At 44.0% G+C, this 26111-nt stretch overlaps 1 protein-coding gene and 1 non-coding gene across 6 annotated transcripts in view; both read right to left on the reverse strand.

The window, feature by feature from the left end:
• COP1 (COP1 E3 ubiquitin ligase) overlaps positions 1-26111 on the reverse strand; it is a 177065-nt gene that overhangs the window by 18169 nt on the left and 132785 nt on the right. For 4 of the 5 annotated variants that reach the window (XM_088461879.1, XM_088461878.1, XM_088461877.1 and 1 more), the window contains 3 exons: positions 19106-19223; positions 18361-18485; positions 16806-16966 (listed from right to left, as the gene is read on the reverse strand). In XM_088461879.1, coding sequence (XP_088318005.1) covers positions 16806-16966; positions 18361-18485; positions 19106-19223 — 404 coding nt within the window. Of the gene's footprint in view, positions 1-16805; positions 16967-18360; positions 18486-19101; positions 19224-26111 lie in introns of those variants that run through there. The other variant, XM_088461881.1, reaches the window with a different exon arrangement.
• LOC148453659 (small Cajal body-specific RNA 3) lies at positions 3497-3635 on the reverse strand. The gene has a single exon (XR_015874897.1).

Raw genomic sequence — 26111 nt, forward strand, 5'->3', positions numbered from 1 at the left:
AGGGAAACAGGTGGCGTGGTTGCAGGTGGAATATTTCTGGGAAGCTGTGCCTTATGCTCATTGGGGAAGACGCGGGCAGCATCTAACTCTCTTATTCCTACTTCTGCCTTCTAGCAGTGGTCACTGCTTGACAGTCTTCTAATTGCCGGTTCAGTCCAGCCTTCCTTCCCTGCTAGCAATATCCGTCTGGCTGTAAGCGGCCAGCTGTGTCACTTCCGGCATCCCAGTATCCAACACGTTTCGTGCTGTCATGCACTTTGCCTTTTTTATAGGACAATTTCATAAAAACTTTATTTTTATTTCTTCTTAAAAAATGGAAGTCTTGGATGGATCTTTCTTCTTAAAAGCAGCAAGCACATGTTTTATGCTAGTAGTGTTCAGCATTGTAAGTAACAACATATAAATATTCTTGGAAACTCTTTTTCCTTTTTTTAAATGCGTAAAAGGTATGTGTGTGATGAAACAGGGTTTGGGTGAAGCGAAAAAGACGGAGAACCGGCATACTCTATGAAAAGCATTGAGTTCAATATCAATTCAGACCTCAGGGTATTCAGTTCCTACTATATATACATTTTATCTGTTTTCTTAAGTTCAATGACCAGGTCGGCCCCTCTCCAATGCGGTGTTACTTGTGTGTGTGGTCTCCTTCTGATACTGTACACGTGTTCCAATAAACGTGATTTCATTTGCTTTTAGGTTGGCCCACATACTGCAGACCACAGTAATAAGTAGATCACCCCTTTGGTTTCGCAAGCGAGTTGTTGTTTAATCACATATTCCTTGTTCATTTGGTTGGAGTTAAAGCTAAGTATAGGTTTCGTTGTTCTGTTTTAGTTGTTCTACATCCCATACAATTGAGACAGGTGTGAAAACCTTTTGCTTCTTTTTCTGTGCTTTCATCTTTGTGTTAATTCTAGTTTTAAAGTTTTGTCACGTTTATACATTTGTGGTTCCTGTGGGATGATATGTTGCAGATCATCGACCATCAGGACATGTTTTTTGATGATTTCCTCAATTTAGCTATGGTTGGAACTGAATTGTGTAATAAAGGATGTGGATAATTTCTCATTATATCAACTATACAATAAAAGAATACTTCTCATCAATACACCTCATGTCATCATAATCTGTACAAATTGATTATGTAAAATCCTTCAAATCAGGAACACACACAAAAAAAAGGAGAAAAACACACAAATACAATCATTAATGGAGAATATTGAGGGAAATAAACAAACGAAGGATCATAGAAACAGGATGGGCGTGGATTCAAGAAAAAGGAGCATGATGGATGACCCACACTAGGTAGGTGGCGATTTTTTAGAGCCAATACAGGAAGAAGGCAAACTACCCAAAAAGATGAGAACATACATAAAGTAACCCCGCATTGGAAAGGGGACAACCTGGTCACCAAACTAAAGAAAACCAAGACGTATAGGATATATGAACTAAACACCCTGAGACCTAGAGGTCTGAACATTGATAGCGAACTCCATGTTTTTCAGTAGTGAATGCAGTTTCTCCTTATACCACTTTTTCACTTCTACAAACTCAAACCCTTTTTCATTACGTACATATCTTTTTTTAAAAATGTGTAAAGGTAAGAATTTTTATAATTTTCTTAATTACAATGCTGAACACTAGTAGCACAAAACATGTGCTTGCTGCTTTTATTACCAAAGATCCGTAGAAGGGCTGCCGTTTTTTAAAAAGAAATACAAACTTTTTTTAAAAAATTCTCCTATAAAGAGGGACCATTGACAAAAAAACAGTATCCTTGACAAAGTGCATGGCAGCACGAAACACGTTGGTTACTGGGATGCCGGGCATTAGTCAACCGAAAGTGACGCAGCTGACTGGGCAGAATGAAAGTGCTGGAGGTGAAGGGAGGCTGGACCGAACCAGCAACTAAAACGACGCAAGACGTGACCGCTGCCAGGAGACAGAGGTAGGAATAGGGAGAATTAGTTAAATACTGCCCGCGCCTTCACCATCAAGCATAAGGCTCCGCTTCCCAGACACACTGCACCTGCAACCCCGCCACCCGGCTCCCTTATATTTGCAAAGAGCTATAAAACATGTCTGTGCAGATGCTGGTTATGCTTATTTTTTTTAGTATATCAGCATTGCTTATAGATTCGAATTTTACACTTTTGTCACTATACATTTTACAAGAGCTCCATTTGTTACATACAATATAATTATAATACAAGTGATGTATGTTATACGAGTGTCAAATGGAACGGAACACCATTACTTAGAATGGGGAGAGTGAGAAGTAGGAAAGTTCTGGAACCTGGATACGTGCAGGTGGGACAACCAAGAGAACACAACAACTGTGGTGTACGGTATGCGGTCATGCCGACCGCCGGCTTCCCTGACTGTCAAATCCCAGCATGGGACTGATAGGTGTCAAAATTCTGAGGGTGGGGGGGGTTAGGTTTAGGGGCTCACGGGGGGACTTAGGGTTAGGCACACCCCCCCTTCCCCGAGAGGGTTAGGCACCCCCCCCCTGGGAGGGTTAAGTTTAGGGTGTGGGGAGGGGGGTTAGGTTTAGGCACCCTTGGGGGGAGGTTAGGGTTAGGGACTAGGGGGTGAGGTTAGGGGGGAGGTGGTTAGGGATAGTATAGTTACTTACCTTGTCGGGATCTTCCCTCTTCTGTCTTCCGGAATCGGTATTACATCTGCCGGGCTTACGTCCAGCGTTATGTCATACCGATTCCGTGGTGTACAGGAGGAGTCTCCCATATCCAAAATGCTTGGGACCAGGGGTATTTTGGATATCGGAATATTCCGTATTTTGGAATATTTGCATACCATAATGAGATCTTGGGAATGGGACTCAAATATACAAAAATTTCAATTATTTTGGGGCTCAAAGTTTGTGTACATAACATGAAGTTCATTTATGTTTCATATACACAAAGCCTGAAGGTAAATTTTTTAAAATTTTGTGCCTTAAATGTTTGTGTACATTGAACCATCAAAAAGCAAAAGTGTCACTAACTACTTAACCTGTATTACCATATTACAACAATGGTGAATACTGGGTGTGAAATCCTATAGTAAAAAATTTCATTTTGCAGTGGGACAACATTTGTGTATCACAGCCCTGTGTTCATGAACAGCAGCAGACTAGAAACTATTTTCCCCGTGTGAGTGGTCATAATAAAGCAGTGGGACCAGCCTATTGGGGCCACCCTACACAACTATAATTGAAAAGGAGAAAGCATATTCCTGAAAGCAACAGATAAGAGGCACGTGACAACTCAGCAGGCTGCAATGGTTATGGTGCTCCAGACAATTAGTATGCTGCTTCCGCACATATACATACGCACCAAAAAGTAATGGATGAACAGGGGAGAAGAAATGAAGATGAAACAAGTCGTTAGTAATGCCCCATTAAGTGCAACACAACTTATGTCCTCTACTTCTTGTTGGCACATTGATCTGTGCTTCTCTCCTTAACTACATAAATGTATCAATGAGAAACGTGTGTGTGTGGAGAGGAACGATCAGGCTCAGTTTACACTGTACAGAGCCAGACAGAGATCTCCATTACATTACTGTAGGAAGACTGACACTGCGGGCAGACACAACAACAACTGCACGCAAGGAGTAGTTCAGCTTCCACAAACTCGGCTATCGCTTACTACAGTCCACCCAGTGCTGGCAGACACACGAGGACAGAAAACAGGATATTCTAAGCCACAAGCAAACTCAGGGACTCAAAAGTGTCTCATCAACAAACCCCCATGTCTTAGAGACCATAGAGTTGCAGGCAGCCATGAGTATCGATTTGGGCACTATATTTTATTCCACAATAATTTAAAAAGCAAAACAACCTTATTTTGACTTTTAAATTATTGCCTCTAAAAAAAAAAAAGATACTAACTAAATCACCGGAATCTCATGGCTGCCTACAACTCACAGGTTATTACCTTTAAAGTACACGCAGGTTTCTTAAAGGGAAGAACATTGTGAGAAGTTAATTCGTATGTATGTGCAAACTTGTGAATCAGGGGCCTCCATGTGCAAGTGGACTTAAGTAGGGTGCAGAGATGCCTTTTGGCTATACCCTTTCAGTTTCTTCAGTACTTTGGCTTCCACTTAACTTTTGGAAACAGGTCTCATTAATTGTAACTTATGCCTACACAAAAGTGGTGCAAAGTATCACAGGTTGTGCTATTGGTGGGCAGGAATACAGTGTGGATTGGTGGATTATTGCAGTGGGGCAGGGCTGGTGATAGGTAACCATTTTGACCTGCATGTCACGCCGTAAGGACAACCCCTAAAGATGTGGGAGGGGCTTCAGCAGCCTGTAGCGGAGAGGAGAAAGGAATATACAACTTGATACAGTGGAAAGGTAGCCTGACACTGAGCAATCTATTTTACTTCCTTGCTTCCTAAAAGATGAGTGGAAGGTAAACAGTATGCTTATCCTTTAAACAAGATGTGTGCTAAGGACTTCTGTAAGCACAGGAAATCTCATTACTGCCATCACGCTATATTTATAGCCATAGAGCAGTGGAAACGACCTATCCAGTTCAAAGCACTCTGTACTACATTTATAAGGAATTACTGTATGGGTCCATTAAGGCATCACCAATTAGAAGCAACTTTCTTATTATTTTGAACAGTGCAAACCTTTTTCTAAGGGCTCTTCAGCCACCTTAATGTTGCTTATCCTGCCAAAGAACATCCTTAACATCACATCCCCTTCCACTTGGATGCATTGCACAAGTCATCTGAAAGACTCCTGCGCTGCCAATGCATTTTATCTTCTTTCCCTCTAGTGCCAGGATGTGTCTTGAAGTAATACCTTCCTTCATCACACATTACTTAGCAATATATATTTGTAGGTCGGATTTCGTCCATGCTTTGCTCAGCCACCTTCATGCCAAAGCACATCTTAAACCCTGCATCTCCTCTGCTCTCCTGTTGTCTTGCAATATTCGGATAAATAAATGACACCGCGTTCTCAGAGACGCTGTTAATCACACTCTCCAGGTGCCAGCCATAAAGAAGATGGACAGTGGTACTTCAGCAACCTTCAATAACGCTTGGAGGCGGCGAGAAGAGAACGGCCACATTAACCACTTCTTCCGCTCGGGGATCATTTCCTGATTCCTCCCCGTATTGTAAGCAAAGAACTCAGAAAAGAGGTCAAACTAAATGCAAGACGGGTAAGATTATAGAAGTCATTAGATAACTACAGATCTTTACCTAGGGAAAACTATCAGGGAAAGGCTGGACGACCGAGAATAGTTTTCAGCCGTATTACTAGTGTGTGGGGAGAATCAGCTTCAATACATCCAAAAGAAAAAGGTTCATATCAAAAGCCCATCCGGGGGCTTATTATTGGTCAATTACATGTAAATAGAGCTAAGCGGGAGACTGTTTCAGTTAATGCATCTACATGGATTATTTTAAATAATTGAAGCTTCATTCTAAAGGACACACGTGTGGGAACATATTTTGTTCTTGGCTGCTTAAGAACCTATATGATTTGGAAACAGTTCTAACAATATCACTACATTTTTTCTCATGGTTTCCTTTTATATGGTTTAACAAACTGGCTTCTATATGCTTTGCAGATATTGTGGGAAAGTTTTATGCTTCTCCTTTTAAAAAATAATTTTACGTCTAGGAAAAAAAAACACAAAGCACTTGTGTACAAAAGAAGTTGGGATCTGGGTCAGACTGCACCAGAGACCTATTAAGGATCACAGGAAGCAATCTCTTTCCTTGCCCCGTGATGGGAGTGCATTACAGGAGGATCAAACCCTCCTGTCCATTCATTTTCTAATAAACATTCATATGTCACGTTCTATGTGCTAGGTTACAATGTGAATGCATAGTACTAATAATATATGTGTAGTAAATAATGGTAAAATATCACTTATATTGTTTAAAGTGAAGTTAAATCGTTGTTCCTTTCAAATAAGTTAACTATAGACAAGATTCCAGGGGCCTTTCCATAGAAGTACTGCTATATTATACACACACATTTTTATTTATTTATATATATATATATATATATATATATATATATATATACATACATATATACATATATATATACATATATACATATATATATACACATACATACACACATACATATAGATATACACCTATGTGCATATAACATACGCACACAAAAATAAGACTATAATCACATACACACGTATAGATATACACCTATGTGTGTGTGCATATAACATACGCACACAAAAATAAGTATCATCACATATGCAAACAGAAATAAGTATATAATCACATACACACACATATACACACCTATGTGTGTGTGTGCATATAACACACACAAAAATATATAATCACATACGCGCACACACATGCATATATGTGTTCTTCTAGTGCACAACTTATATACTTACAGGTTACTTAAGAAAAAAGAGCAGACAGGATTACACAATGAGACATAGCGATTCTGCAGTGCTCCCGTAAAAGGAACAATGTATCTTTAAATCATGTAAGATGATAGAAATACAATGCGGGAGAAGTGGAGGCGGTGTGGAATAATACTGCTCAGTAATAACAAACAAGATTAAATCAATCATTGCTCAAGTATGGGCCCAGAGAGTCTGCCGGCCATTGATCAGTAATGCATATGCTGCGGAACTCATTAAACAAAGCAGGAGGTTTTAATTGAATTATACTACGCCTTGCGCGAGGACACTTTGCGGTTCTAAATATATATTTTACTTTTATCGTCTGTCAAAGGAAATAGAAAACCTTTTCGCATTGCTGGATAACACGGTTACAAGGAGTAGATACTGTGTCTGCATCGTGAATTTGGAGCTGTCTTGTGAAACAAAATGTAAGGGAGGAAGAAAACTGTTCAGCATATCAGATAAAGACAGTATTTTAATTCTATCCCTATAGATCTAGCAAATCAGGAACACACAAAGAAATGTACAATTTAAAGAGCATTCACAAATCAGTCCACGGTCTCTCTTTTGTGCATAAGCCTTAAAAACAAAGTAATAAACCCGCTGTTGTCACGCAGTTGCTATCATCTATCTTGTCCTGTCTATAGGACCAAAGTGTGCTTCTGAAAATATTCAATTACCAAGAGTGGCCACTAAATCTTTATAACCTCATTGCAATTATTAACTTAAGGGCAGTTCCACACCCACAGTATTTAAAAATCAATACTCTGCTCCACATATGCTCCTCTTTACATGAATTAGGTGACTCTCCTCTCTGCAATTCAGAAGTGCATGAATCCACACAAGAGGCTACTAGGTGAGGCTTTGGCCCCAAGCAGTGCACTGCCCTATGATGGCCCCCGTCTCCTGTCTGTACACTGTGCCAATTGAGCTGTGACGACAAACACCATTGGCCTAAGACGGTGCAATCACCTGAGCTGGTGGAGGAGCCAACACGGGCTGTTTGCAGCACAATCACACATCAATCACTAGGCAGCAATGATTTACTCCCTTACACATGGGGGTAATACTTTGTAAGAAATGTTGTTCGAGTTCCTGCTTCTATGGAATAAAATAATGGTGCCTGAAGCTGCACACACAGGAAGGGCATAATGAACTACTCTGCAAATAGTAACCCCTTACAGGATGTAGTTAGCATCCTGGCGTGCAGCATGCCGATGGACGGAATCCCGGCGCCAAAATCCCGACAGCGGCGGGATCCCAGCACCAGAATCTTGGCCACCGGCATCTTGAAGGTAAGCATCATGCGTTAGGGGGGAGCGTTAGGGTGCGAGGTTAGGCATTATGGGGGGGTTAGGTTTAGGCACCGGAGAGGGAGGGTTAGTTTTATGGGTAAGGGTTAGTCCTTCTCTCCTTATGGGTGTCGGGATTCTGAGCAGCGGCATCACAACCACCGGGATCTCATACCCAACCCCCTCTTACCGCCTATCTTGCATTACATTTGCTGGCCAATATGCTGGTATGCATTTTACCAAACATTTATTGAGATAAAAAGTTTAACAAACAGAAAAAAGTTGAATAGTTATGAGCAATGAGTTACTTGTGAGTAACTCCGCAAAAGGGGTCGTAGCCCAATGATCAGGTTTGGTTAAATATCTGCTCATCTTTGCCAAAAATAATACTTCAAGACCCAAGGATATGTACATAACGATGCTTTTGTTGAACCCATGCGGTTAGTATGCCTGTAAACTAGAAAGATCACATGCATCAAACACCTGCACCACAATGACATTGTTAAGGACTGAACACACAACAATAAGTAGTGTGCATTAGCCTTTTGATTTATTATGTTAACGTTAAACCCTTTGCAACATTCATAACTTCACAGAATACAAGAATTACGTGTGTTCTAGACATGGAAGACGTAGCAGAATGAGTTCATATTAGATCTGTAACAATACATTACTTATTGCCATAATAAAGAAAAAAAACACAAAAGTGGCTTAAACTGATGACTAAATAATGGGAGCCCATTTACCTCCATGAAGTCATCATTCGAGCGCACAACACTATTCTTGGTGTGACCCCTTTACAAAATCTCTCCAGTTATGACAGACATGGCTGTACTCAAGCTGGTCCCCGAGCACAGAGTCACATGATCTCTGCATCAGAGCCCTGCCTGGCATTACTGCAGAAGGTGGGGGGGGGGTGGAAAGCTGTGAATGAGCATGGTTAAGCAGCATTCTCTGCTTACTACGTGATAGGTCATGTGACTGAGTACTACACATTTCACCTTACGCCATTCATATATCTTCTAGGATGGTTCTCTTACAGAACGGATCTAAAGGGACCCTCACAAATTACACATTAGCCAGAGTGCTAAATCTGAGCTAGCCAGACTGGAGTGGACTCAGAAGTCTCTTTAAAAGTTAATTTTTAGCAAACTGGGCTTCTGGGAAATAACAGGAGATTTATCAGCAATCAGTGCTGTGGTCCCCAGTAGGGATATCTGCGTATGCAGCAGGATCACGCTTGACATTTACAGCAGAACAGAATCTGCAGACTTGTCTGCGCTGCCAGGAATTCCATAACCAATTTACATACAGGTACTGTATATACACATGTTATGCTGTAAGTTACTGAAAGCAGTTTAGGTAGTTACCATTGGAATGATGTGTGTCTTGCATATCAGGGAAGGGGAACCTCCTGCCTGGGGGCCATATAAGGCCCTCTGCATCATTTGGTCTAAGCCCTCTGAGCTTTTTTCTGCTAGCCTCATGTGGCTAGCAGGGTGCCTAGAATGGCACACTGCAGCCAGAATGTATGCAGCAGTGCCACCTGGAGCGTCACACCGCTGCCCTTACAGCTCCCCGAGCATCCTCAGGATGCTCCGGGCATTGCTGTAATCAACAGCAATTGTGGTCCCGCCCCGTGTGACATCACACAGAGGGGGCGCAGCCTGCACCAGGCCCGCGAATAATGTTCTATATATTAAAATGGCCCTCAGCAGAAAAAAGGTTCCCCACCCCTGTTGTATACATAGAGGCTGCATTTGCTTGCACGGTGTAAACCATTAGTTGTGGTTGTATAGGATTAGGTTACCTGTGGCCACCGACTACTCTACAGAATATCATAGAAATTGTGGCCAAACAATTATTGAAAAATCACAAGTATTTTTTTTTTATAGAAAATATTTAATCTAAAATATTAGTAAAAGGTTACAAAAAACCCCCCAAAAACCTAGCCTTTAAAATCAGGTGGCCCTGTCTGCCTGCCATAGGTGTGTTTTGCCCACACAATGTGCAAGGAGAGCTGCATGACTACTTCGGTACCTAATTTGCTCACACATGTGGATGGTCACAGTGGACAGAGCCAATATGCCTCTCTCTGGGTCATCGTGCAACCTGTTGCTTGGCAATCTCCTATTTGCGTTACCCGCACACAAGTTCAAAATTCGTTTTCCAGTCCACACTAAGGCTCAGAGAATGGACTATCCCCCTGCCTCTCTGCATGATTTACAATATACTAGTTCTCTAGCAGGTCGTAAAGTAAACTGTGACAGGAAAATCTTTGCAGTGAGCACAAATAGAGTTTGCACTGCATTATTTGAGGCCAACAGCGAGAGTACAAACCCTTGCAGAATTTATAATAGAATGCAGTTAAACTGTCCAATATTACTATTGTTACTGCTGTTTAGCATATACCTGTATGGTTAAATGCCTCCATTATCTGCAAATCCTGCCCATTCACAAATGACTACTGCAAGGTTCAATTGAACAGGCTCAGCTATCTCACAATAAACTAAATTTATAAAACTAATAATAATAATATAGATGGGACAGTACCAATTTGAGGGCACTATTATATAAATCAGCATCTAAGAAGTTGGGAGATTGTATTGTTGTTTCAGGACCTAAGATTTTCTTTTCTGAAAGGAGCATGTGGCTTAGTAGTTTGGAAAAGCTAGGCATTCTCCGGTTTATGTGGATGCAGCAGCAGTTGTCCTCACTACCTCTGGGACAATGGTGGGTAGAACGCTTATTTAACACAATTAGAGACTGGTATAACCCAATTTGTCCCTCTTCTTGCTTCTTCCTCACTGTCTATCCCTTCTGTGTCACCCCTGTCAGCCCCTTTAGAAAGTAACCTCTCACGAGCAGGGCCCTCTTCCCTCATGTGCGTCTCCTTCCCTTACTCATACGATTATCTACTCCAAACTCCCCTCAAAAGCACCTAACACTTGGTTACCGACGCCCTGCTGTTTTTAAGTGTTATGATTGCTATTGCAGCAATGTTTATAAAGGGATGCGGTTAATTTACCGCCGCCTGGAATGCCGGCTATCAGAATCCCGACCTGGGACTAAAGATAGACATCGAAATGACGACGGCTATCTTTAGCCCCACACTGAAATGTCGACGTCCGGCATCCTGAACGAGGTAGGCCGGGGATAGTTAGGTTGATGCTTGGGGGGGGAAGGGAAGGGGGGTTGTTAGGCTTAGACACCCCTGGGGAGGGTTAGGCACCCCCGGGGGGGGGGAGGTTAGGGCTAGGAACTCCCCCGGGAGGATTAGGCACCCCCAGGGGGGAGGTTAGGTTATAGTGCGGGAAGGGGGGTGTTAGGTTTAGGTACCCCCGGGTGTTTTAGGGTTAGGCACCACCGAGGGAGGGATAGAGGGGGGACAGGGGAGGGTTAGGACACTTACAAGCCGCTGTCGGAATATCCTCCCTTCGGGCTTCCGGCGTTGCACTGAGAACCGGCGGCTATTCAGCCTCTCAGTATTTCATACAGATTCCGTTTATAAACTATGCTCTTGTCCTGCATTGTTTTGTACTGACAGTCACTGTTTTTTTTTGTTTGCTCATTTGTTTAAGTACTTTGTGAGGCGCTGCAGAACCCCTGTGGCGCCATATAAAGGAGAATTTGTTAAATAATGCCATTTTTATTTGCAGATGCCATTTTTATTTGCAGCAGAAATAGTGTTCAGGATTCAGTGTATGGATGACTGCTGAGCACCGCTGAGGCCCCTTTGGTCAGTAACTGACAGTAAAGAATATCATCTGTCAGACTATATAGTGATATAAATGCAGTGCAAGCTTCTGTAAAGCGCTGCGGAATGTGTGTGCACTATATAAATAACTGGTAGTAAATAATAATAAAGTAGCCGCAATGATTGTTGTCATTGCAGTTCAGTACATGCAGACACCAGTAATTGGAATTTAAAGTGCACCAACCACACATAGCCAAAGTGCCTTAGTGTCAGCACCGGTCCTTGTGAACAGAATGTCTCCACTCTATTCGGTAGGTTCAATATAATTTGTGGCACCTTTTTAAATATATAATTTGCATCCTCTATAGAAATTAGCTCTAAAGTACAACTGATCAATTAAATGTCTAATTCCTCTACATTAAGGCTAGTTACCCACTGGCAGTAAAAAAATGACAGTGATAGCGCATGTTAAATGTTATCTCCACTGACCACCTTGAATTCACATCAGTGTAAAAGAGAAAGTACTACATGCAGTGTCCAAAACACACTGCCGTGCCACCATAACTCCTGAACACAAGTGTTAGTGGGTATAGAGTATATTGGTACAAAAAGTAACTGGCCTAACAGTTCTTTAAACCAACATCAAATGCTGGCAGGTCACCGGCAGCATGCATAAAATGAGCTTTGATAGGAATCAACAAAGTCATCAGCTAACACAGCAGGTAATGATCATGGGTGCTGATCAAAAGTCTTCTGTTCCGCTCACATCCTTTTACACATGTACAATGCACTTTCAGTCTCCAGAAGTTCCTGCTAGGACTACAGAGGTTGTCCGCCTTCAGATGACTACTTTCTTAAAAAGGCCCTCATGTAACTTTTACTAAATGCAATCTCACTGCTGGATCATTACAGGAGCCCCTGAGGAAGCAGTTCAGGGCTGTTCCAGGGTGAAGACCTTTCTTTTTAAAATTCAAAGGGAATTGCGAGGTTAGGGAGAGGCGTTGCAGATAGGAATATATTCTTGCGGTTTATATTTGGGGAGCATGGGGGTTGCTGGGTATACTATAGTCTAGCTGAGAGGCTTGATGTGTTTTCTGGAGTACTGATTAAAATGGAAGATGGTGAGGGGGGAAAAGGGGTACAGAGTGGGGGGCCCATGATTATATTAATCTGCCTTTGTGCATTCCTTTAGCTTTCTCACTTACTTCTTTCAGCCATGTATTTATATAATCAACAGCAGTTTATATTTTACTGCCACTGGATGTGACTGTTTTTACGTCACTGGCAAACATACATCCAGTTTGTGTCACGTTTCAGGACATGTAAAGTAAAAACAAACTAACCAATGAAGGACATGGAAAGTAAATACAAACTAACCAATGAAGCAAGGACATGGTTGAAAAACCACAGAAAAACAGACACAGGGAAAAATCAATACATTTGATATAAGTTGCACAAGGAGGTGTACAGCTATTTAAAGTCATCTGAAGATGGAAGATCCCTTTAAAATAAGCTTAAACACTACTATAAATAAAATATACAACCGCAACACAATTACATATAAAAAGTAAACAAAGGGAATGTAATTACATGCATCATGGGGGCTTAAAATGCAACATGATCAGAGCTGTCAGAGCTGTGATCTTTATTTCTGAAGCCACAAAATTACATCATCATCATTTGTAAAAAGAAATCACCACTAGGTCCAAAAGCAGCTAAAAACACTAATTATTGCTGCATTCCATAAAAGGATTAGGTTAGCTAGTAATAAAGAACACAAAATATACCTTCCAAATAGGCAAGGTTTCCATGGTATTCAGTGATCTACTTAATAACATCATAAGAGTGGAAGTGGTCTCTACTACACTGCTATATTCTTATGTCTGCAATAAATACAGGTCGAGTCTCCCATATCCAAAATGCTTGGGACCAGGGGTATTTAGGATAACGGAATATTCCGTATTTTGGAATATTTGCATTTATAATTAGATATCTTGGGAATAGAACCCAAATATAAACAGAATGCATTTAAGTATTGTATACACACAGCCTGCAGGTAATTAAATACAATATTTTCAATCATTTTGTGGCTCAAACAAAGTTTGTGCACAGAAATGAAATTCATTTATGTTTCATATACACCTTATACACACAGCCTGTAGGTCATTTTATACATTTAATAATTTGTGCCTTAGACAACGTTTGTGTACATTGAACCATCAAAAATCTAAAGTTTCATTATTTCGGCCATGCCCAAAAAAAATCTGTATTTCGGAATATTTGGATATGGGAGACTCAACCTGTATATACAACACAAAGCTGCGACATTGCTTGCTTTATCAATATTAAGTGGAGTATCACTAGTAGCAGAACATGCAACACTGCCTCATATAGGCAAATTATCAAGAACATGGTGGATATCTTGTGTCACTTCTGTTTTTTGCCTGCGGTTACAGAACTGACGTATGTTTCATTTCTCATCACTCTTTTGTACTGCTTACTATAATGGGAATTTATCTTTACCAGATTGGATAAGGTTTCCATCAGCATAGGTGTGTTCTATACTAGTCCATTAGGCCTTACTGTAATTTAGTAATAGCCCGATTCACCACTGGTATTGGTTTCCAGCATTTTTAACGGTGCGTACACATGGTACGATATCTATGAACGATAACGTTGAACGACAAAGCTTTCATTTTTATGCAGTGAACGACCAACGATGTGCGTTCCCGCATGGACGATAACGATATCTATGGTCGTCCGTACATGCAGGCCAACTTGGACGATTTCATCACGATATGCACGTTCAGAGATGTGTCAGTATGACTTCATTGAAAGATATCAGTGTGTACAACCAATATCGTTTGTCCTGCACTACAGAAAGTTCAATGGAAATCGTTCAGCGATATCGTTGGTTGTGCAGATCGTACCGTGTGTACCTGATTCAGAAGAATTAAGACTGATTCAGAAGACTAATTGACTTTTTACCATTTAGGATCATTGCTGATCAAGAGAACCAGTTTTACTTTACAGTGTTTGTTTAAAAACAAGAGGTTTTTTTTACATTTGATATTTTAGAAGATCATGTATTTATATTGCTAATACGTGTATATGGGTTGCAGTGCTTTGTGGCTATTTGGGTTTTTTGTACAAGTGTTATTTGGTGACATTAATTGTAACCGGTAACACTGTATGATGTCATTATTTTTCCCTTACTCTAGAATAGAAGCTATTTAAACTGAGCCCTTCCCACTTTCATTTTTAAACAAAGTGCCTTAAATCTACATAGGTTGCACAGGTGATAAGGTAAAATCATTGCAATGACTCCAGACATATAGGGGGGCACATAGGGGACAAAGTAACATGTATTACTATTTTATTAATCATATCCTCCAATTGATTAAATGATTTGAAAGCAACTATGTTGAACCTATGGCCTGTATGAAATAGAGATAAAATAATGCAGATACTCCTCTTTTTAAGCATTTATAACACTCACCCTCTTATGCCATTAAATGCGCATTGACACTAAGGGGGGAGGGGGGGGGGGATTCCATTCTGAGCAGTGTGGCTAGAGTACTGCTGGAGAGGTCCCTGCATGACCAATATCTTAGCTCATGTACTTCTGGCAGAAAGATGGCAGAGATTGCTTGCTGTATTGACCATCAATATGTACGGCTGGATATCACAGCAGATGGATGTCACACAGCACATCACTCAGAGTTTAATTCCTCCTCAAAAGTCCAAAAATAATATCTAAAAAAAATAAAATAAATTAACCTGCACATAAACAATTTTTGACACTTTGATTTGCATCAATATCAAGGATGCTTCTTAAGAGGTCAGGTCTGCGGCACAGAATGACCCCTGTAGGCCGGCTGGATGTGTCCACACAACTATGTTTCAAGAAAAAGTAATTACACCGCATTAACAGAGAGAGATGGACTCTGTTCTGAAAACATTCAGGCAATGCTGAAACCTGAAAATGTGATTTTTGTTCTCTTTGCCCACTTGTCGAGACTACTAAAAAGGCTTCATTTATGAAGCAATGCCTAGCGAGAATGCCTTCCATTCAGTCATTAATGCCTCCAGTCACTTTAACCTTTACCTAAGCTAATTTTCTGCTGTGTGTTCCTTTATCTGAATGTAACAGTTGATCACAGCACTGATATTACTTCAGTGGCACACTCAGCACTGGCATCGCTATCCCCCCCGCCCACCTCCCTCAATTGCCTTATCTGCAGTAATGAACTTTCAGACAAACAGCCAGTAATTTGCGCTGCTTCATCCTAACGATTACGAGGGGCTGATAAATAAATTAATATGCAGAATCATACTCTGCCTATCTTTTGTTTTAAGAACGGCTACTGCAAGAACCATTGCGTTGATATAAAAAAAATAAAAAATCTCAAAACATCTAAAAAGGGCCAACCTCGCCGTCTCCATTTCCCAAGACCAATCTATATTCATCACTGTAGAAGGAATAAAAGGGACATAATGCACAATTCTCAATGCCATTGCCTCATATGTTTAACAGAGCTCTTTGAACCCTTTTGTTGATATAAGAAGCGCTTGTAAGAAGACTCTGAATGTCAATGTGCCAGAAACAAACGTGAAGGCAAAACAATATCTTCTTTTTTTCCGGCACGATGGAGCCTGTTATGCATTTGCTATAGATCAGCGGTAAGGTGGGCTAAGAGGGCGTTAATAAAGTGGTGATACTTGAACCAAAGGCATACTGATGGATTCTAAAAAGTGACAATAAACAGCTCATTTTATTGGACTTCATTCAGCTGTGCAAGAGGCTCAGCAATTTTTTTTTCCCGCGAGTGTGTTCAATATACACATTGCTAGGACCCTTATAAAGAGATGCAGCCTAAGTGTTTCAGTGACACGCGACTGGCTCAGCAGGCACCTGAGGTAGTGTATCTGGATCATAGATCTGATCCTCGCTGTCCTGCACCAGAATAGTCCACATCATAGATGTTGGTATAAGAATGAATGATTCCCAGGACAATAATCTACCGTTTCCCTAAAGCAACTAATGACTCCTATCTTGTATTTTGAGAAATCAATAAGAGCTTTGTACCATAAACCCAAATTCCCGCAACTAAGAGAAATGCAGAGGTTCGATGTGCAAGCACTCCCTCCAGCACCTCTGTACCGTGTGCTGGCAGATGCCCACCAGCAGGGCTCCTATTCACGGGACTCATGCACATTACTAGTGAGCAGTAGGTCCCTACACACACCTTTCCCATAGTTGGTAAGGAGTATCCAGTACACATTTTAAAGGTGGTTTTGGTTCTTTACAGCAATGATGATACAGAAATGCCTACTTGCCAAAAGAGATATTAGCAGAGCACATTCAGACAGCATTGTTACAAAAAGTATCCTTACCCCATCTGGAAGAGCCCTCCAACACACAGCACTCACAAACTCATTGGTGTCGTCTTCTTTACGATCTTTGTCCAGTACACTCTTAACGGTGTCAAATTTGAATGTCAGTAGGGTCTTTGACAGTCCCTTATAGTACAAGTAGAGGGAATTGTTTTCACTTCCTAAAGTAGAAGAAAAACCACACATCTACATAACTACTATGTTAATGTACAAAAAGGAAAATATGCACTAAAATGTGACATTGGATGAAGCATAATCTTAGGCTGAGTACACACTGGAACGATATCGGCTAAATCGGAACATTGTTCAGTGTGTACGGCCAATCTGCGCGCTCCTGCGGTTGTTAGCGATATCTTCCGGTTGGCTGTGCAGCATGGCCAACTGGACGGTATCGCATGCGGCGCAGGGCAAGGTAATGAAGGACGGAATGAGGGATCGATCCATTCTTCAATACATCGATCTGATGTGTACAGTGGATACGTATGTCAGGTCTTTGGCTGCCATATCATCTGGGTACATATCGCTCCAGTGTGTACCCGGCTTTAGATTCCTGTACAGATTTAGGGCTACTAAACCATAAGCTCGTGTGGACCTACTAGAGCTCCCTGGGTTCCGTTAAACACCTGATTATTTCCAAAGCTGAAGAAGCATGCTGGGAAATGTGAGCGATCTGCTGTAACACGCGTCAACTAACCGCATCCAAGTTAGCAGATATCATGTTGGGTGAGATATGAACAATGTTTTAACAAACAAGTATAATAGAAAAGAAAACCAATGAGAATACAATATGCATGAATACTCAAAATGGGTTTATAAAATATAGAGGATTTTAAATGATTGGCTTTTATATGCCCTACTACTGGGGAGTTAAACAATCTGTTCTCCTGCTGCTGTAGTACTACACATCCCAGCATGGACTGCCACAGTTTTAGCATGCACAAATAGCATAACTGTGGCAGAGCATGGTAGGATGTGTAGTTCCACAGCAGTTGGAGGGCTGCCTGTTGAATACCTCTGCCCTACTGCAACGTTTACTACATACTTTTTGGCTGCCTTGTCTTTTCGGTTCTGTATTTAATTCTTCGGTCAGTAATGTTTATAGGGATACAGTCAGTATCCCAACGCACGCGATGCTGACAATGATATTATGGGCGCCAGAATCCCCATGCCTATCACAATCCCGGTGCAGACATCTCAACCGCCCAGCATACCTAAGGTAAGTAGGGGGTGCGGGGGAGGGTTAGGGTGCGAGGAGGGGACGTTAGACATCAAAGAGGGACGGTTAGGGTAGGGAGAGGGGGGAGAGTTAGCATACCGACCAACAAGTGTCGGTATGCTAGCCCTGTCGGGATGCCGGTGTAGGGATTCTGACAGCTGGGATTCAGACTGCCGTCATTCCATAAAGATTCCTGTTTATATACCCTAGATATGATGATGCTCACCTGAGTCCACAGAGCCATCTTGTATCGTATTTCCGTCAATAGGTTACAGTACAGAGAGCAAATTTAGAATAAAAACACCAGCACACAGACCAAATAAATCACAAAATACTGACCACAGGCGATATAATCCCCGTTTGATGCTAAACCAACAAAATTCTTCTCATTAATGTGACCCTTGAAGGAGCGCAGGCAGTGTGGCCTGGAAACATTCCACAGTTTCAGCTGGCTATCTGTAGACCTAAGAAATAGGAGTAAATAGTTAAAGCATAAAACACCCCAAAGGGTGAATGCAGAACAGTTTATAGTTCCGTTTATACATACAGGCAGAAATACAATGACTGGTCATCCTTAGATGATGTAACGTGTTGGGTAGAGAGCCCTTGAAATATATAACTTAAAAAGCTTCTTCTGCCAACCTTAGTAAATGTGCTTAAGTAACCGAATACTCAATATATGGACCTTGAAGTCAGAGGTCACTGTCTCTTCAAAGACCACAGAAGATTATTGATAATTAGTGCAGGCATCAACCTGACCATTGTTTTCAGCAGTGAGCTATTTAGCTGCGGCACTTTAGTTTAAGCTGTAGAAGACATTCTCCAGGTCTCCATGGAGATGTAAGCATCGCTGGAAAGGCCACTCAAAGGCATTATCCCAATTAATTGTTGTGATGCTTGTAACACTCATCAGGAGAACACAGTGCTGCACCCAAGTCAATCAGTTTACAGAACTGTGCTACATATATTCAATTATTAAATATTTCACACTGCACCCCAAGAATTGAGTGAAACCTCTGAAAATAATATCCTTGTGTAACATTTTCCAACTCTCTTCCCTAGATGTAGTCTAAAGTGTTCTTACGCAGAAACAATCTCCTCCCCGTTGACAAACTTGGCATAAGAGACCGCTTTGCGATGTCCTTTAAACACCATGATGGGCTGTTTAGTGTTCCGGAGGTCATAGTAGTGGACACAGTGATCTAGGGAAGGACAACAAAGAGTTAACATCTCCATGCATGAAAAATGAGAGCTATATAATGAAATACACAGTTTCTTCAAGATACAGGTCAGTATTCCACATTTTATTAATAACAGCACTAAATCATAGATTTTTAGTTTTACATCCATTTTTTTTATGCTGGGCTTGTAAATTGTAACAACAAATCAAAATTAGCACACTACGGCAATACAAGTTCTAGGATAATTTGTTACCAGGACACGGGTTACATAGGCTATTTAGCAGAGATTGATTGCGGCAACTGGACAGAGGAGCTGGGTTAAACAAAACCCAGTTTCTTGGCCGCTGTCCTGCACACTCCAATGATTGGGTTCATGGACCACATTTCTGCGCTACACAGGGAGCACTTAACTTATAGAAACCAAGTAGCAGACTGAAATAGTTGTGACAGGCTTGTCTAGAACACTCTCCAGCTTCCAGACATTCAGCCCCACTGCTACATTCTGTCATTTGCTGGTATAACTAATAAACCACAAAAGCCTCAACTGCAGCATTGCAGGAAATATATATCAAATGTACTATAAACAAACACTGACACGGAAGAAATGTGTGTTTTGTGTTCTGTCCAACAAAGAAATTGATTAGAGCAATGGTTCATCGGCTAATACTGCCAAACAAGCATACTTTCTAGTACTGTATGTTCACCTAACTAAGACGTGCCCATTTTGTTTCCAAAGCATTATATGCCACATATATGCCCTCATTCAGAGCCGTACGCTCTGAGCAGAGCGCACGCTCTGAATGAGGGCCGGCCTCCATTTTCATGGAGCGTCCTCCTGGACGCTCATATAGCTGTGGGTCACCACCCACAGGCTATACGAGCGTGCATTGTGATGGTCGCGATGGTCGAGTCCATCGCGACCATCGAATTTGCGAGCCGGAGCCTCCGGTTGAGGTTTCAACCGCAAGCTCCGGAGTGATTTTGGCTCTATCAGAGCCAAAATCACTCCCACTGACATCACTAGTGATGTCAGTGGGCCGGCTTCTGACGGGAGGCGTTCCCGTGGGAACGCCCCCGTCAGGGAGGCACGCCCCCGGCACGCCCACCAAAGGGGGCGTGCTGTCAATCAACATTGACAGCACGCCCCCTTTGATCGGACACAACGAGCGAAGGACTTTCCTTCGCTCGTCGCGTCTGGCGCATGCGCACGACGGAGCTCCCTCCGTCGTGCGCATGCTCAGTGCATAACATCGACCCACTTGCGAGCGGACAGCCGCTCGCGAGTGGGTCTGAATCAGGCCCATAGTCTTTAAAGAAATCCACACATTAAAACCTGCGGTACAACCGCTGATTAGGGCACAAACACTATTAAAGGGTTTCTCTGGGCTCTAGGGCAACTTCACAAAAAAAAAAAATGTGGCACATTAATTTGGACTTGTACAAATGCAAGAATTACATGAAATCTTTGTTCATTGACACTAACAATAGGACATTTCGGGGTCAATGCAATCAGACGCGAGTGGGACTAGTTGCCGTTGTGGAAACGACGTCAAAGGCCCCGCAACTCAACACCCTTATCGTCCCAGCCTTGTGGATTTGTGTGTGCAGCCATAAGGAGGTGTGTTTCCATACCTCACAAAAGTCTCAATTTTGGTATAACTGTGCTGATTTTGAAACCCAAAAAGAGATATAGTCAATGTCAGGGACTTTATCAAAATGCAGGCATGCTACGGAATATCTCAATGTAGTTGGGGTGAAATGGGTGGCTTGTACCAAAACCCTCCTACATTAACTTTATATGAGATTCACATTATACAATGTTGCAAATGAGGAACCTTGCTGCTTTCCCTGTACAATGCAGTCTTTGGTTTCCTGCAATCTTCCACCCCCTCCCCAGTTCATTTCATGGCATTACACCGGCCACTGGCAACCCTGTCCTAGTAGATAGATCACTGCCTCCCAGTCTCAATACATTCTTCTCCAGAAATACTGTTGCAGCTGTGTGCATTGCAATGACTTGGTCTGCCTGCAGGTCAGGTTGTTCTATCCCCACTGACATTAAAATTGAGCATCCCAGATAAACATCCCAGATAAACAAGAGCTGAAGACTGAATATATTAAGTTGCTCAGACACTAGTCCTATGTACCCTAAAAACACAGCAATGTTGTGTCTTACCTTACACTGCACTAACCTCTAATGAGCAGCCCTCAATCACAATTCTATTCACAATTACCGCACACTTTTCGGTGCATAGCGATGTTGAATTTAAATGCAAACTACCCTGAAGAATGTTCTGTGTTTGTGCCAGGATTAGAGGAACAATATGCCGTTTTTTTGGGGGGCCTCCTGACCTGACCATGCCCTAGTAATATTAGAGCCATCCTTCGCACCATGCCACTCTGCAAAATAACCTGTATCGTTAGAATTAGCTGACATGTAGAAAGACGAAGGGAGTTGTTGCAAAGTTGAGCGCAAGTAAGTTGTGCAGATATACTTTGCGTTTTCACAAAGTCATGTGCAACTCCGCTTGCGGCTAGAGGGGTGTAACTGGGTTAATGGGGTACTGGAAAGTAGGCAAAGTTTAGCAAGAGCATTCCACCAAAAACAAGAGATATGGTAAGAACTTACCTTTGTTATCTCTGTTTCTACGAAGTCCATAGGGTCCACAGGGTGACCTTGGGGTATAGCTGGATCCTGGATCCTCGGGCACCACGGAGTTAAAGCTTTCAGCTGCTCCCAGGATGCACTTGGGTCCAACCTCCCCTATACCCCGCCCCCGAGCCACAGGCACCTCAGTTGGTAAGCAGCCCAGGCCGGAGGAGAAGACGAAACAGAGAGAAGGAAGACTGGAACACACAAGAACCATACTCACAGAAATGGGAGACGGAAAACCGGTGACCAGTCACAGAGCCCATATGAAGCCAGGTGCGTCAGGGCGGGTGCCCTGTGGACCCTATGGACTTCGTAGAAACAGAGATAACAAAGGTAAGTTCTTACCATATCTCGTTTTCTACTTCAGGGTCCATAGGGGTCCACAGGGTGACCTTGGGGATGTCCCAAAGCAGTCCAACTAAGGGCGGGGACGCTCCTGTGCTGATAGGAGAACCCGGCGCCCAAAGGATGCACCCTGAGAGGCAAAGGTGTCAAACGCATAGAACCTCAAAAAGGTCTGAATGGAAGACCAGGTGGCCGCCTTACAGAGCTGAACAGCAGAGGCGCCACGGCTAGCAGCCCAAGAAGGGCCCACGGACCGAGTGGAATGAGCCTTAACAGAGGCTGGAACAGGTAAACCCTCCTGCATATAAGCCTCAATAATAACAGAACGAAGCCAACGGGCTAGAGTCTGTTTGTTGGCAGGCCAACCCCTCTTGTGAAAACCAAAGAGGATAAACAAAGAATCAGACTTCCTCACAGAACTAGTCCGGTCCACATAAACCTGGAGTGCCCTTACAACGTCTAAGGAAGTCTCCCCAGCCGAAAGATCAGGTGACTGAAAGGCTGGTACAACAATTTCCTGATTAATGTGGAACCTGGAAACCACCTTAGGCAGGAAATCAGGACGAGTGCGAAGCACCGCTCTGTCCTGATGAAAAATCAGAAAAGGGGGACGACAAGAAAGCGCCCCCAAATCTGAAACCCTCCTGGCAGAAGCAATTGCCAAGAGGAAAACAGTTTTAAAAGTTAGCCACTTGAGCTCCACTGACTCCAAGGGCTCAAAAGGAGGACCCTGTAAGGCCCTAAGAACCACCGCCAAATCCCACGGGGCCACAGGTGGCACAAAGGGAGGCTGGATTCTCAAAACACCCTGGAAAAAGGTGTGTACGTCCGGCATAGCAGCGATCCTGCGCTGGAACCACACCGACAGACCAGACACGTGTACCTTCAGTGAAGAAAGACGTAATCCTAAATCCAAACCGGACTGAAGGAAAGCCAGAATACGCGAAACTCGGAACACCTGGGGATCATAGTTTCTGGCCTCGCACCACTGAAAGTAAGTGTGCCACACTCTGTGATAGATCCTCGCGGAAGCAGGCTTGCGCGCCCTCAGCATGGTGGTAATAACGGAGCTAGAAAAGCCCCGAGACCTCAGGACGGCTGTCTCAAGAGCCACGCCGTCAAAGATAGTCGACCCAGATCCGGGTGAAGACAGGGCCCCTGAGACAACAGGTCCCGCCGTTGAGGTAGGAGGTACGGAGCGTCGATGGACAGGCTCCGCAGATCGGAGTACCACGGCCTTCTGGGCCACGCTGGGGCCACCAGGATCAGTGTGCCTCCGTCCTGTTTGAACTTGCGCAGGACCCGAGGCAGCAGAGATATCGGAGGGAACAAGTAAGCCAGTTGAAACAGCCATTTCACCGACAGCGCGTCTATCAGACTTGCGCCTGCGTCCCTTGTCCTTGACCCGTACACAGGCAGCTTGTGATTGTAACGGGACGCCATCAGGTCCAGCTCTGGCAGCCCCCACTTGTCCACGAGTAGTTGGAATACCTCTGGATGAAGCGACCATTCCCCGGGATGCACATCGTAACGGCTGAGGAAGTCTGCCTCCCAATTGAGGACTCCTGGGATGAAAACTGCCGAGAGAGCTGGAAGATAGCGCTCCGCCCAAGCCAGGACGCGGGACACCTCCGACATCGCAGCTCGACTGCGAGTCCCTCCCTGGTGATTGATGTACGCCACCGTGGTGGCGTTGTCCGACTGCACCTGAACGGCCCTTCCGTGAAGAGCGGTGCCGGACGACTGCAGGGCTCTGTATACTGCCCGCAGTTCCAGGATGTTGATGGGAAGAATCGCTTCCTCCGCCGACCAACGACCCTGAAGTGACAAGGAGCCTGTCACCGCCCCCCAACCCCGGAGACTGGCATCTGTCGTGAGCAGAACCCATTCCGGGATCCAAAAGGGGCGCCCCTCCAGGAGATGCGCTGTCTGCAGCCACCAGGCTAGGGACAGACCCACCTCCGAGGACAACACCAGCATCTGAGAGCGGATCCTGTGTGGCAATCCATTCCATTCTGAAAGAATCAGCCCCTGCAGGGGCCTGGAATGGAACTGGGCAAACTCCACCATGTCGAATGCCGACACCATGGACCCCAAAACTCTCATCGCTGAGTGCACCGACACTCTGCCACTGCTCAGACAACTGTGAATCCGCAGCTGTAAGGAGGAGACCTTCTCTGGAGTCAGAAAAGTCCGTTGCTGACGAGAGTCCAGCAGGGCCCCCAAATGAACCATCCGTTGTGGGATGAGGGAGGATTTCTTCCAGTTGATCAACCAGCCGTGCGCCTGTAGACAAGCGACCGTCAGGTGGAGATGCTGGATCAGTACCTCCGGGGAGCTTGCCAGCAAGAGGAGGTCGTCTAGATACGGTAGCAACCGTATCCCCTGGCTCCGAAGGTGAGCCGCCATGACCGCCATCACCCTAGTAAATACCCTTGGTGCCGTGGAGAGACCAAAGGGTAGAGCCCTGAATTGGTAGTGGTTGTGGAGAATAGCAAACTGCAGAAACCGTTGGTGCGATGTTGCTATAGGCACATGGAGGTAGGCGTCCTGGATATCCAGGGAGACCATATAATCCCCCGGTTCCATCGCCAGTATGATGGAACGCAAAGTTTCCATCCTGAATTTGGGAACCTGAGAAACCTGTTCAGGGACTTCAAATTGAGGATGGGGCGATGAGAGCCATTGGGTTTCTGCACCAGAAACAGCGTAGAGTAATACCCCATCCCACGTTGAGACTGTGGTACGGGTATAATGACCCCCGCCGTCAGCAAGGCCTCTATGGCTTCCTGAACCTGCAAGGCCTTGGTTTTGTCCTGAGAAGGACTTGTGCAAAAAAACTGGCAAGGCGGCCTGTGCCGAAAAGACAGGGCGTACCCCTGGGAGACCACTTCTCGCACCCAGGCATCCGTGGTGGTATTGTGCCAGCACTGGGCGAATTGAAGAAGTCGGCCTCCCACTCTGGGGTCCCCCAGAGGGAGGCCCGTCCCATCACGCAGAAGGCTTATCTTCTGGCTTGGAAGAAGGGCGCCTAGCACTCCAGGCTTGCTTCTTTGGCTTTGAGGCGGTCTTGGGTGCGGACTGCCTCGGGAAGGACTGACCCTTTGCCTTGCCCTGAACCCGAAAGGAACGAAACGCCGAGCTCCGGACCTTAGCAGGTGTAGTAGCTGAAGGGAGGAAGGCTGACTTGGATTTTGCCAGGGTATCTACTATTTTGTCCAGGTCCGGACAAAATAGTAATTCCCCATTAAAAGGTAAGGCCTCCAAGCCTTTCTTTGAATCCGCGTCTGCTCTCCAAGACCGCAACCACAAGGATCTACGAGCAGACACTGCTGCCGCCGAAACCCTAGAGGTCAACAGGCTAGCATCCAAAGATGCTTCTCCAATGTAGGAGGCGGCATCTCTCATCTGTCTTAACAACGCCCTCTGGACGTCCGGAGATTCATCCGTAAACGTGTCCTCCAAGGCGTTGGCCCACCCCTCAATGGCCTTGGCCACCCAGGAGATGGCCATGGACGGCCGGGCTACAGCCCCTGAGAGAGAATAAATAGACTTTAGACAAGTCTCCACCTTCCTGTCCGTAGGATCCTTCAGCGAGGATATAGACGGCAATGGCAAAGTAGCACTCCTGATGAGGCGTGTTACATGGGAATCGACTGCAGGCGGAGTTTCCCATTTCTTACAATGCGCTTCCGGGAATGGATAATTGGACGCCAAGCGTTTCTGTGGCAGGAAACGCTTACTGGGCGTCTGCCAGGCCACCGCCATGTGATCAGTCAACTGATCAGACAAGGGGAACGCTGTAGAAGTAACCTTAGCTTTTTTAAAACTATGATACCTTGACTTGGGAGCGGGTGCCTCATCCTCAATCAGAAGAATAGCCCGCACCGCCTTAACCAGAGCCCGCACAT

The sequence above is a fragment of the Taudactylus pleione genome, unplaced genomic scaffold, assembly GCF_031769625.1.
Source record: "Taudactylus pleione unplaced genomic scaffold, aTauple2 ptg001123l, whole genome shotgun sequence".
NCBI lineage: Eukaryota > Metazoa > Chordata > Amphibia > Anura > Myobatrachidae > Taudactylus > Taudactylus pleione.